Raw genomic sequence first — 14,137 nt, forward strand, 5'->3', positions numbered from 1 at the left:
TATTATGAATAATTCATACTGTATTTAATACATAACAATAACAGTACAGAACAACTGATAAAACTGTATAATGGACCCAAATAGGGAACAAAATAACTTTATTAACAGGAGGTTTGTGTAAAATGTACAAAATCTTATGTTTTCTTCCCCCTGATGCTTGGCCAGTGTTCTGTTAGCTCTTTGGTTGTTTTAACCACATACTTTTCTAATGTAGGACCAGGCTGTTGTGTGAACAGAAGAAATGGAGACAAATAAAAGCTGCTGTTAAGCTTTAATTACAAATTAACAAGCACTAAATACACATCTCATCTGAAAGGGTTTCACAACTTGTACATTAATAAAAAAAATCAGTTGCATTCAAATCAAGAACATTTGAAATGTTACAAAAATTCGACAATAGCAGGTTACATGGACAATTTATATTGGACTAATACATTTGATTTTTTTCATCCTGTTAAGGATGTTTGGGGTCTCTTCCCAGGATGAAAGTGACCAACATGATATTTAAACTGGCACTACTGTGTTTTCTATGGATGAATAAATTCCAGTAATTTGTTTGATTAATCGTAATTGCTTGCATTATCAAGTCCAGTTTAAGGTTAAAGTAATCAGTATTTGGTAGATTGAGCACATATAAAAAGGCACATTGGAGTTTTAGTTGTAGTGAAAAAAATTCCACACCTTGAAACTTGCACGCACAAGGAAACAACTAGTAGTCAGACTTTTCTACTGATTTAAAATGAAATATACTATTTTTCATAATTATTCAAATGATCTGTGGTTCAGTCACGCTTGAGGAAAACTAGCCAAAACTGATCATTGCCCATAGTGAGAATAAAAACACAGTGGTATTAGCAAAGCCACAAGCCTCTCATGCAACAAACCAAGATATTTTACCAACTGGAACCCAAACTGAAGATTAATGCAGTATATGTCAGACATTACATAAGTATGATTTGAAAGTTGACAGTAGTAGTTTTGGATAGCTGGATTTGTTTTCTTTAAACTAAAAAGAGTTGGATCATCACAATATAGTAGTACACACAACCTGAGGAATTATTGGAAACAATCATCACTCATAGTAGGTAACAGCAGTTAACTGATTTAATCCCAACAGATCAAAATGTAAATACAATAATTTTAAATTACTTTCAAGGCTTTACATGGTAAAAGTCAATCACTCAAATTTGGCATGTTTTTGGTACAACCTAACAGTCGGCTGTCAAAATTAGATAACATAGTGGTATACATTTTTATTTAGTAAAAAAACAAATCCGGCTGATTTCTTTCGAAATGGCTGTTCAGTCAAGACAGATTTACCTCCCAGGGTTTTATCAGAGATCAGATTTGAATTGCATGAATTAACCTGGAAACCACAATATTAGTATTTCCGTCTTGTGTCTGATGGTAATTGGAGAGTTAAGTCCAATCTTGTTAGTGGTAGTAGCAGTAATCAATAAGTACATTTGCTCCTAGAGAAATGAGGGGGTTGCCCCCAGTGGAGATTTGAAGCATCACATCTTGGAGGACGCAGCAAAGGCAGAGACTCCTGGACGGCTGTAAACGTGCACATTGGCGCTCTGAGGAGGGCAAAGTGGAAGGAGGGAAGGAGGGGGAGGGATAGAGAGAGAGAGAGAGCATTAGCTTTGCTACTTAGCAGGTAATGTATACCATTTTTACAGTCTTAGAGTAGTGTGTTAGCATGCTAACACACACAAAGTACAGCTGAGGCTAATGGGAAAATAATAAAAAAAATGAATAATTCGTATTTGACACTTTGAAATTTTGACCTGCTTGTGGTGCTCGATAATAGTCAGGGAATGATCAACATTTTTAAGGGGGGGGCTGTCCTGCCTGGAGAGTTTAAAGTTACCTTCGGCATTAATAACAGATGGCGTCCCGTTAGCTCCACTGCTGCTTGACTCACTTGTGTCGCAAAGTAGTAGTGTATCAAACAGGCGACAGTCCTGCAAATGAATTGCATGCTGTGGGGCCAAATGTTTCTGCATATTGGAGGTAGTTCCCCCCTTTGACGAAATGGAAACTTTACAAGTTTTGCGAGTGACCGTATTGTCGTCTTTTCGCGCGAAATAAACCAACTTTAGAGCGCTTCTGCCTCGACGCCATGTTTGCTGCGTTCTGAACCAAAACAACGAAGCGCGTGTGTGACGTCATGACGCATTTGCAACGAGCGGAACCGATAAGCGGAATCGTTAAGCAGGCATGCTAACGGTTCCAAGGAATCGATTCACTGGGCACCGGTTCTGAAGAAGAACCGGTTCTCGATTCCCATTCCTACTCAAAATGAGAAATGTCAAATGTCATCATGGCACTGTATCAAGTATAGTGGCTATTACTAAACTATTACTTAACACTGAGGTTGACTATTTTATTAGTCTGGACTGGGACTGTGTTTACCTTCTGGGCCTCTGCATTGTACTTGTTGAGAAGGGTCTGAACCCTGTTTCCATAGTCTGGATGGACAGCCTTCAAGTTCTCGACCTGCATGAAAAACCAGACAGTGAGACTTAAAAAAAAAGGCACAAAAAACAAAATGTTCTCATTTTTTTCATCATAGTTGGGTTTGGTTTAGCATTTGGTCTGAAGAACGTGGTTACTGTGTGTCTTGTCACAATTGCATTAAACGCTTACACAGGATTTAATAGTTAGTCCCGTTTTATTTAATCTCTGCATGATTCTGCTACATCACATTAATCACAATAGTAACATTATCGATCATAATTATGTAGACGACACTCAAACTTTACATTCTGGTGATTGTTGACTTACTGCGTGTATATAAATCACTAAATGGCTTATCACATAAACACACTGCTAACCTGCTGGTACAACATAAACAGCTAGCCTGAAACAAACAATCTGCTCATTGTTTTAAGAGTGGGCTCAAAGATGAGTGAAAATTCATTAATGTACTATGCACCACACATACACACACACACACTATTTCCTGCTGCCCTTTAATGGGCTTTTATTGTGTGGTCTTTACTTTCTTTTGTGAGTTTGTATAAATGTTCACATTTCTTAAATTCAATCTTTGTTTTTAAGGCCATTTTGTAGTTTGAATGCATCCTGAAACCGATTTAGGTAAGTAGAAAAACATTTCCCTTCCATTACAACCATAAAACCGCATTTCCTGAGCACAGGCAAATTTGCACATTTTGTACCCTGCCACATCCTGTTTAGTCAAGTGACATACATTTGGTTCACCAATCCAACAGTTAATCATAATTACTTTTAAAGACTAATTTGTATCTTGTGCAATGATTGCGTAAAATTAAAAGTCAACTGAGTTAAATAGTGGATATCCCATCCTGCAGTGGACTCACCATGCGTTTCTGGATGAAGATCTGGGCTCCCTTCAGGGCCCCTGCCATATTCTCACAAAGTCTCCGGCGCTCCTCTTCATTCAGCACTTGGGTGAAGAAAGTACAAACCTGCAATAAAAGACAAATAAAAGCGGACAACTTGGTCAAAGTCGATCAAATCAAAATGAAATTCTGCATTTGTACAGAAATTCCCATTAAAAAAGGAACATCATGTAATCTGGGACCCTATTTCAACAAACCAATCACTGCTAAGGATGTCAACAAATATTCTAAATTCAATTATGTAACTGAATTGCAAAAAAATAAAAGACATTTGATTGTGAAAATTAATATTCTGTTGTGGGAAAGAAAGCACTACTGTGTCTGTGGCGACCCTGTTCTTGTGTAGACCTGACTTCTGCATTGAATGCACAGCATGTTTAAAAATGAAATCTAGGTCAAGCGCACACACACGAAACGAGCAAACAATTCAGCTACAGCTGTGTGGTTAAGTTCACAACTCAACAGATCCCGTAACCGGAGCAATCCAAAAAGCTCTTTTTGGTATTGATCCATAAGGCAAACAAGAGCTACGTCAGTTTCATGACAACTCTGAACCGTAGGGGTGGATGGACAGATGGATGGACTGAGCACAGTGGCATCCCTGGGAGATGACTATTACTAAACACTTTTCATTTTACTGGACTGGGACTGCGTTCACCTGTTTCCCTGTTTATATTGACCGCAGATCAAACTATTGAGGGGCACAACAAAGTACCCATGGGATGTTTGTGAATGAATAAATGTAATAAACAAAAAAAAACAAAAAACACACACTTGGCCTGGCCATTATCTTTACCTGTGTGAAATTATCTTCATCTGCACTGTTGTAACGGGCCACATCTGGAGACACCTTGAACTTGGACTCCACATACTGAGGCTGGGTCTCTGGGGCACTGAAGCTGTTGGGAAAGTAGTTTGGAGCTCCACCTAGGAGTCGGACAGACCGGACACCGGTGAGTTGGGTAGGAAGAAAAACAATGCTTTGACATGATGCCTCAACATGACTTTAAATATGGCTTGCTGTGAATGCTGTTTATGTTAAAAAAAGTTGACAGTTTTTCCAGGAATTTGTTAGGGTGGTGATGAGTAGTTAGTGCTCATATATTCACCACAGTTTGGACGAACTGGACAAATTGAAAAACAATGTCATATACCCAAACAGTAATGGGGAGAGACTTTTCTGAACTGCTACGAAACTATTGTGCTGAAAATTATTTACTGTGTCAAAGCATTTGATACAGTGCAAAAGGGCAACACCTGTTGGGCCACCCATGGTATTGCATTTACATGCAAGTATTAAAGAGGATAGTTTCACAGTTGCAGGATCAGTATCAAAGTTACTGCCTTTTTAGTATACAATTCCCTCTTTAGAATGGATGAAGGGATCCATTAATGGCCAGTATCAACAGGAAGAAGCTTTTCAGCAAGCAAAAAAAAAAAAAAACGTTTCAGTCTACATATTGGCCCCCTGACTACTGTTTGAACACACAAAAAGTGTGAAATGATCCTTTAAATCTAAGACCATGTAAGCGTCTCACTGCTGTCATAATAGATATTTTGTTAAATAAAGCTTATATAATAAAAACGGACAGATTTTTAAATAGAATGGAAATACAGTTAAATACAAACAATCAGTTTATGTCGACATTTGACATTATTTTTGCTAGAGTTCAGATTTTATGAACATGTAAGAAATTGTAACCACTCTAGCCACATCTACGGCTTTAACAGCCTTTGTGTTTGTCTTTGTTATGTATGGCAGGCTCAGAAAAAGACTCATGGGATGGACTATGACTTACCTTGGTTGTCAAACATGCACATTGGACCATCACGCTGGTAGTTGGCCACACGGGCCCTGAAGGGGCAGTTGACCGGGATCTGCAGATAGTTGGCTCCCAGCCGGTGTCGATGTGTGTCTGGGTAGGAGAAGAGGCGACCCTAGACAAAGACATGGGAGAGCATCGTTACACAGTATCAGGCATGAAAACGGGTCAGGGGTGAAAAAGGTGAGAAGGATATTACCTTCTAGGGGGGCCGGGGGCATGCTCCCCCTGGAAGAAAATGTTGAATATTCCATATTTTAAAGCATCAATCTGATGCATTTTGAGATGCATTTTTTGCCAACCTGGGGAGAGCTGGAGAAACTTAACTTCAGCCATGAGTCAAAAATATTATGGCCTCCTTACTAAGTATTATGTAAGCCATTGTCAGCCAGCCTGTCACTGGGTCTAGAATTTACAGTATATGAGGCACAATGTGGCTTAATGCATAACCCCCACAAGAGATGGTGGACATGCTGTAACTTAACTTGTCTACTCTTCCATCAGGATTGACAGCCAATACAATGTTATATAATTCAGATTTGAATACATTTTATTTTTCTGTCTTTTCTGTCTCTCTCTCTGTGTCTCTCCCTGTGTCTCTCCCTGTGTCTCTCTCTCTCTCTGTCTCTCTGTGTGTCTCTGTGTGTCTCTCTCTCTCTGTCTCTCTCTCTGTCTCTCTCTCTGTGTGTGTGTCTCTCTCTCTCTCTGTCTCTCTCTGTGTGTGTCTCTCTCTGTCTCTCTGTCTGTCTCTCTCTGAATGGAACCATAAGCCAAAATCATTCAAGCTTAGTTTTTTGTTACTATGGAATACACTTTCAGTTTGTTTAGACAGACAAGTGTAACTTGTGTTAGTGCATTATGCACATTTTATTTATTGTTATTGAGGAATGCACTTTTTCCTATTGTGTTTACATATAAATGTTTAAATCTAACTTGTGTCAGTGCATCAATCTTCCATGTATATTTATTTTTTTGAACTTCTGGAATACACTTTTTCAGTTTGTAATCCCGCTGCATGTATTTGCATCAGTTCAAGGGGCCTTTATTTATTTTTTTTGAGAGGCTTGCTCCATTTAAATTTAAACATTTAAAAACAAGTGTTTTTGGGTTTGTTCATTGGTATCGGCCTTTAGGAGCTGAAAGTTATCGGTTATCAGTATCGGTTTAAAAAAAAAAAAGTTATCATGCATCATCCCTGAATCATATCGTAGTCCATGTATCTAGAAATGTATCAGATCAATTATCACTTACCTTTATTAAATGGGTCTGAAAACATGTAAAGAGAAAACCTGTTGTGGTGTTACCTGCAACATCTTGTCGGGGCTCGGCTCGATGCCTGGTGGCATGTTGCTGGGGTCAAAGGCCAGCTGCTCCACCTCTGCAAAGTAGTTGACTGGATTCCTGTTGAGCACCATTTTGCCCACAGGGATCAAAGGGTATTCTTTATGTGACCAAACCTGAATGAGAAAACTCCATTAGCTGAAAAATACTGCAACACATCCAATGAAGAATTTCACATGGCCTTTCTAAGGATCACCTCGTTTCATATTTGTATAGATTTTCACATCTGATGTTGCATTGTTTCCTCTATGTTGATTTTGGAGCGGCGGCCCACCACTGTTAAATTTCTCACATTGCAATTTAACAACAAGTAGAACTACAGAGGTTATTGGGGCTGTCCAGTTTAACTCCACATACTGTTGTGTTGATGTAGCTTATTGTCAAAACGTTCACTTTCTTCCAAGTTGACTATTAAACTAAACAGCTCCACCAAAAACGTCACCGCGGTGGGTCCGTTTTAATTGGACAACATTCAACCTGTCAGTTCTCAGCTCAACATCCTGATATCAAACATCTGGAAACATTAAAACGGTAAATATATTTTGTTGTGTTGCCGGGGTGACGGGGGCCCTGCCCCCACTGCTAAAAAAAAAATCCCAGAGGAAACACTGTGTTGGCATTTTCAATAATAAATTAATCCCTTATTACAATTAGTTATCTTGTTGATATTCTTCTAGTCTGGATAGGACTCTTCCTCATTCAACCTGGTGCATGCTACTTTATGTAACATTAAGAATGTCTAACAGTGCTGTGAACCTGCAGACATCTGTGATACTGTAAAACACATTTTAAGCATCCTAGAAGAGGTTATAATACGACTGCAACTGAAGCCATTTCACAGCTGCTGTGGAGGGATGTGGTACCTTGGTAAGATCGAAGGGGTTGAACTGGAACTTCTCAGCCTGCTCAAAGGTCATGACCTGGATGTAGAAGGTCCAGGATGGGTAGTTGCTATTAGCAATGGCGTTGAACAAATCTCCAATGGCATAATCTGGGTTGGTGGCAGCCAGGCGGTCTGCCTCCTCTACTGTCAGATTCTTTATTCCCTGATCAGTCTAAAAAACACGACACAGAACATGACACAACTAAATAATGCCAAAATCCAAGGAGGAGGATCTATGAATTTAAATAAGCATTAAACCTGAGCTCAAACAGACCTTGTAGTGGAACTTGCAGTAGAAACGCTCACCATCGGCATTGACCAGTTTGAAGGTGTGGGAGCCGTAGCCGTTCATGTGGCGGTAGCCATCAGGCAAACCTCGATCGCTGAACAAGAAAGACACCTACACAGGGGATACAGGACCGAAAATAAAGACATCGTTTTCTGTGCCAACTGTTGATGTAATCACTAAAAACAATTACTGCAAGTACAAACAAAATGAAGCAAATAAATACAAGTAATGCAAAAGCTACATTACTTGATAATTATTTTTTCTTTTCTTAAATATTCTTCTGTACACTCAACAACAGACTCAGAATCTGTCGCAGCTACCTGATGCAGACACTCAGGCCTCAGGCTCCAGAAGTCCCACACCATGTCGGGGTCTTTCATGTGGGTTTGAGGATTGCGCTTCTGGGAGTGGATGAAGGACGGGAACTGCATGGGGTAAAGGAGGCAGGTCAATGCATGATTCATGTTAACAAAAATGTTGTTATTAAATGTGTATTGTGCTGCAGTATGATACACAGGTTTGATTTCCATGTGTGTGGATTATGACTGATGAAACTAGTTCTACAGACTGTTCCTATATTTATTTGCATGTTTGAGAAAAAAAACCTCAGACTGATATTTAAGAACATTGTGACTCTCCTCCACTGCATTAATTCAAAACCAATTGTGGGCCATACACTGACTTCAGTACACCCACTCACCAGCAGGGCGTCCCTGATGAAGAAAACTGGGGTGTTGTTTCCTGTCAGGTCCCAGTTGCCCTCCTCAGTGTAAAACTTGACTGCAAAGCCTCGGGGGTCTCGCACGGTGTCTGCTGATCCTGATTCGCCAGCTAAAAAACAATGCAAAGATTATTAAAATTATTGAAATAATATGTCAGAATTCCAAAGACATTGTTCTTAATTCAAAGTAAATTACGGCTACAATGACTGATAAATCGATCAACAGAAAAATAATTGGCAAATGTGAGAATTTGCTGCTTTTCTTTGCCCAACTTGGAAGTAAACTGAATATCCTTGGGTTTTAGACTGTTGGTGAGATGAAACATGACATCTGAAGACACAGCCATGGACTGTTGGACATTGTTATTAAACAATTATTAAATTATTAAAATTTTACATTATTAAAATCTGTATATTTAAATAATTGAACTAACATCATAAACGTGTGACAACTAGTTGACTATTGGCTTTATTTAACAACTGTTAGTCGACCAGGAAAATCTTATACCGGGGGCAGCCCTACAGACAACTGGTTGAGAAAATGATCAGTAGACTTATCGATAATGAAAATAATAGTTAGTTGCACCTCTGAAGAACATTTTGAGGCTCATTCAGCAGATCCACTCAAGCAAACACTTCCAAGTCTGAGTTAAAGAAAAAGGAGTGGTCTTCGTAGTTGTGATCTCAGCTGATAAAATGACTGCAATTTTCCAAAACACTCTTGCCAGTAAGTGTGAGTGGCACCGTTCCCCTTCTGATGCCACTCATGCTAATCTTATTAAACACCCAAGTGAACCAATATACTCAGGGCACAACCTGCCTGCTGAAGAGAGATAACCAATGTGGTGCCACTTTCACAAAAAAACAAACAAACAACTATAAAAGTAGCCTTTACTTTAACTACGTCCATATTATATATATAAAAAAAATCAATTACTATTTTTACTCATATGATCTTTTTTTCCAAAAATACATGTAATTATAGCTGATACATGTAGTTTAGAAAACCCAAATTTAAGATCTTTGAGAACTACTAACATGAAACAAGCCTCTATCTGAATATCATACTTCTAGACTATTTTCTAAAAAGTACTCTCAACTATCTCATCTGTATTCTGCAAAGACAGTCAGTGTGCATTTGGGTGTATTTAAACAAATTCTTTACTGGGCAGCACAGAGAGGGAAAGAGCATTAAGCAGACAGCCCTGAAGATACGAAAATAAAGCCAAACAAAGAATGCTCTCCAACATGTAAAATCTAATTTGAGAGTAGTTTTTTTTTAAACACACTTATTTCATAGAAAAATAAATAAATTAGATGATACAGGTTTAAAATAGATAAAGAAAACAGTAATATATATATTGAGAGGGAAAAATAAAAAAATACCAGTATTTCTTGTTTTGGATTAGTTTTGAATTTAGGGGCTTGCATAATTGTCAGTTCATTTGTGTTTTTCTATGTTTGCAGGATGCATTAGCAGCTGAAATATAACCATGAGGGAAAGAACCATTTCTATATATTTTTGATATTTTTGAGGAAAATCTGTTAACATTTACATGGTATGAATCACACCAAAACACATGACATGGTTTTTCTTACCCACAGTGGAGAAGCGAACAGCGATAGGTGTCGTTTTGCCGACATGCTCAAACACCTTGGCCTTGCAGTAGCGAGTGATGTCGTGAGTCACCTCAAAGTAGCCAAACGCCCCTGCATCAGGGAGAGAAAATAATAAGACATTTCTTTGTTTGGTTCACATATTTATAGCAGCTTAGACATGTCTGGTGCAAATATTTGTGGTGGACTTCTCAGGCAAGTTGACTCTTATATCACCATGCACTGGGAAGAATGCAGCTCCCTCAAGAGAAGGTCAACAAACATAATTTTCTCAATATCCTCCCAAAGTCTTTGACCTTAATCTGAAATGCTTACAAAGATTAACATCTGACTGGAGTGAGTTCATAAACACGAATGACCCTGAATTACCTTTTTTCAGTTCTGTTTACTTTGCACTACCATGTACATTCATTTCTTGACCAATAGATGGGTTACGATTTAAAAGGAAAAACTAACACAAAACTCACAGTCTCTGGAACCCTCTCCATTCTTCCATAGGTGTTTAATTAATTTCAATCAAACCATTCGATCACTCTTCATATCCTCTATGAAAGCCGCAGCATTTGTTATGTTTCTCCACTCATTTGTTACAGTTTTTCATTCACCTGTCTGTGTATTTGAGCTCTTTCCAACATAAAAAGGCAGGATATTATACTACGCTGGAAAAAGTAATTAAAAATAAGTCAGAACATTATACTCTGCAATGCTGATGATGAGTTTAAAGCTGAGAAAAATCATTAAAAAAACAATCATTGATATTGATTTATGGGTCATGAATCAACTTAATCAACCAAAATGTGTGGATAATTTAACGAAAACCTAAATACTTTTTTGGATACTGGCAAAAATACATTCATAGCACTGATTATCAAAAGCTGTTTTGACCAAAGGGTACCATCAACGGTCAGGTCAGCTTCTTCGTCTTATTAACTTATTCTGTGATGTGAAAGTTTTAGATTTAAATAACAAATTTGACAGTTTTAGGCTGTATTTTTACAAATTCATTGTACAGCTGCAGTGTGTTTAGACATTATTTAACCCTTCACAAGTTTCTTTTGTTGGATTAAAACTTTTAAAAACATATTGACTTAGGAATTGCTTCATCAGTTGTGTTAAAAAAAACATCCAACAATATCTATCTTTGCTAGTGTCAAGCACCTTTGACCCTGTTTGACTACTCAAACTGTGTATTATTATGTACGTTAGGTTAGCATATCCGGGTGAAGTAAATAATCACTGTTTGCTGAAGGAGGAGGTAGGACAAGCATTATTTTTGCAATAAGAAATGATCAGGATACAAAATTTCTCAAGTTTTGATGAATACAAAATGCTACAGTAGCAACCTGATAAAGCCGACACAGAATCAGCAACACAAAGAGACTGACTGCCCAACACTCACCTGCCCCTTTTGCATGCACCACTCTCTCTGGGATTCGTTCCCGGTCAAAGTGGGCCATCTCGTCTGTGAAGACCACATCTTGGACCAGCAGAGGACCCCTCGGTCCTGCAGTCAGCAGGTTCAGCTTGTCTCCAACAGGATGGCCGGCCCCTGTGGTCAGTGTGTCTGGCCTCTGTTGCAAACAGAAAAAAAAAACCCTACACATTTACTTATGAGACAGACGTTAGGCCTATTACACATTGTGTTACGCTTTGTGTGTGTACAATAATTTAAATATTTAACTCAAATACTACACACACACTAAATACTTACTATGACTGCTACTAAAAATTATTTTATTTTCATACATTTGTCATTCGTTTCTTGACTCATTTAATAATCGTTAAGTGAAATATTACTGTTAGAAGGTCATAGAGCCCAAAGTGACATCTTCAAAGGGTCTTGTCAAAAACAAATAATATAAAACACAAAAAAGCATATCACATTTGAGAAGCCAGAACTAGCCAATGTTTGCAATTTTAGGTTTATTAAATGACTGAAGCAAATAATCAAAATCATTGTAGATTAACTTCTGCTGATCAACTAATTATTTCATCACTAATGTTAGACCTACCTTCTGATACAGTGCTGGGACAATTAGTTTGCATGGTAAGGAAGCCCATTTATTGAAGCCTATTTCTGCCAATGGGATGGCGGGAAAATTATTCTAGAAGTCATTTATAATGATAAACTTTCACAAAATAAGTACCACGTGCTGCTTTTAGTGGTTTTGGGGGAATCTCATATTATCTAACTATGCCATCGGACACTAGAGAGAAAGCTACAGAAGAACCCGCTTTGGTGGAAATGACATAAAACAGCTGAGGTTCAGATGATCATCCAACAGCTACATAGTTTGGCAGACAGCAACCACTGACTGTCAGTCGTGGGCCAAACTACGTATGGCATAATGGGTACGACCATAAAGACATAAGGCATATGCATCAGTGGTTGCATTGATGAAACATATGGCCAGAAGCATACAAAACCAACAATCATTGCTGGTTATTTTATAGATGCTGTGACCTAAAACAATGAATGTCCACAAAACAAATCAGGCTAGAATCATGGTACTGAGAATATCCACGTTGCAATGATGCAAATGTTTCTGCACAACAGTGAGGAAGAGAGTGATAAAGAAGCCAATCTAACATGCAGGGGTCGGAGAGAGGTGGACAACAATAAGAGTTACCTGAGGTAATAGTGGCTATTTTCCCTGATGTGCACTGGTTATGTAACTCTCAGGGGGTAAAGTTCAGCCACAAATATGCCTTTGGACAATGACCTACTTCATATCTTTACACTGAATGTCTCTCTTTAAGGACAGTGAAGCTGTAAACTTACTGTTATTTTGTGAATAAAAACGTTTGATAAAAGGCTGGAGGTTAACGCCACTTCAGGTTAGCTTTGTTGTTTTTTCTTGAGCAACGTTAGCAGACGAAATTGCAGGTTTGAGCCCTTTACAATAACAACGATATTTACAACCCAAAACAGATAGTCATTCGTACTAAAACGAACGGAAATAATGTATTAACATGTCTGTAAATTCGTGTTTCAGTGAATGCTAAGCTAGCAGATAGGCTAGCTTCAGGGGTTCAATCTAGTTACCCTAAACGACCTCTCACCCATTTCTGCAGTCAGACAGCGCTGCGCAGGAAAAACACTCGAAGAAATAGCAATGCATTCACAGACCTGAGAGCTTCTGTTCTCCTTCCATATCTTCATTTGGTCGGTAGTTTTATCCCTGTTGTCAGCCATCTCGACAGGTGAGCTGTGCTTGAAGCGAAGACCACACACGACCACTGTTCAGACGATGTTGCGTCAAGAAGCGTTATCTTTGAATTCCAGTGCCTGAAAAAGTCTTCCTGGACTTTGGTCCATGTGGCTCCGCCCCCTCCCCAGTCGCCCCTCTCCTCTGATTGGCTGAGGAGAGAAAACTGACCTACTTTCAATAAGAGGACAAAGCACCAAACCAGAGACTTGTCGATTGTCTTTACATAATACAGTGTGTTGTTTCCTTGGGTTCAGTTTTCACCACAGAACACAGCTTTAAACACAAATACTGTCAGGATACAGACACCTCACATTGGCACCCCACAAACTCAACTTTTTTATTGCTATACATCACTGAATCAATGCACCTTTTTTTTTTTTTAGGTATTTCTCCAGCATTACCCAGCTGAGAAACATTGCAACATGAAGTAAAAGTTTAAGTTTATTTTCTTTCTGTGCTTTTGGTTGTTGCAGCATATCTTGTTATTGTTACTATCGTGTAGTTTAACCTAACACAATGGTTCCCAACTTGGTGGTCATCAAAGCTTCAGGGGGTCGCAAGGCCTTTTTAATTTTGAGGGGTGTAAGAAAACTTTAATATTGGTTTGTATATGTAGATGCTGTGTCAGCATGACTCAGCATCTTCTTTAAAGCATAGTTCATCCAAATCAGTTAATTTAACATTTGCTATTTTATATTGTTGTTGCCTTTTAACCTCATCATCTTTTACTCACATTTAATTTTGTTACTGTTTGGTTCATTTTGTAAATAGCCAGAGGTGTAAGATCAGTTACTTTATAGATTGATCCATAAAAGGTCCATTTTATATAATATAATCATTTCAATGTTGTCAGCATAGTTAC

At 38.4% G+C, this 14,137-nt stretch overlaps 1 protein-coding gene and 1 long non-coding RNA gene across 2 annotated transcripts; one reads left to right on the forward strand and one right to left on the reverse strand.

Annotated features, from left to right (window-relative positions):
• Window positions 1–252: 252 nt before the first annotated feature.
• Window positions 253–13,361, reverse strand: cat (catalase). The gene is made up of 13 exons (XM_051381465.1): window positions 13,194–13,361; window positions 11,463–11,634; window positions 10,046–10,156; window positions 8,426–8,556; window positions 8,046–8,150; window positions 7,711–7,836; window positions 7,417–7,608; window positions 6,517–6,669; window positions 5,189–5,327; window positions 4,186–4,316; window positions 3,348–3,455; window positions 2,419–2,502; window positions 253–1,580 (listed from the first exon to the last, which is right to left on the reverse strand). The coding sequence occupies exons 1-13, from the start codon at window positions 13,257–13,259 to the stop codon at window positions 1,515–1,517; spliced, it is 1,584 nt and encodes a 527-aa protein (XP_051237425.1). The 5' UTR covers window positions 13,260–13,361; the 3' UTR covers window positions 253–1,514.
• LOC127352797 (uncharacterized) lies at window positions 4,195–6,144 on the forward strand. Its single transcript, XR_007881185.1, has 2 exons — window positions 4,195–4,342; window positions 5,152–6,144. It is a non-coding gene; the product is annotated as an uncharacterized LOC127352797 (long non-coding RNA).
• Window positions 13,362–14,137: the final 776 nt, after the last annotated feature.

The sequence above is a fragment of the Dicentrarchus labrax genome, unplaced genomic scaffold (assembly GCF_905237075.1).
Source record: "Dicentrarchus labrax unplaced genomic scaffold, dlabrax2021, whole genome shotgun sequence".
NCBI lineage: Eukaryota > Metazoa > Chordata > Actinopteri > Moronidae > Dicentrarchus > Dicentrarchus labrax.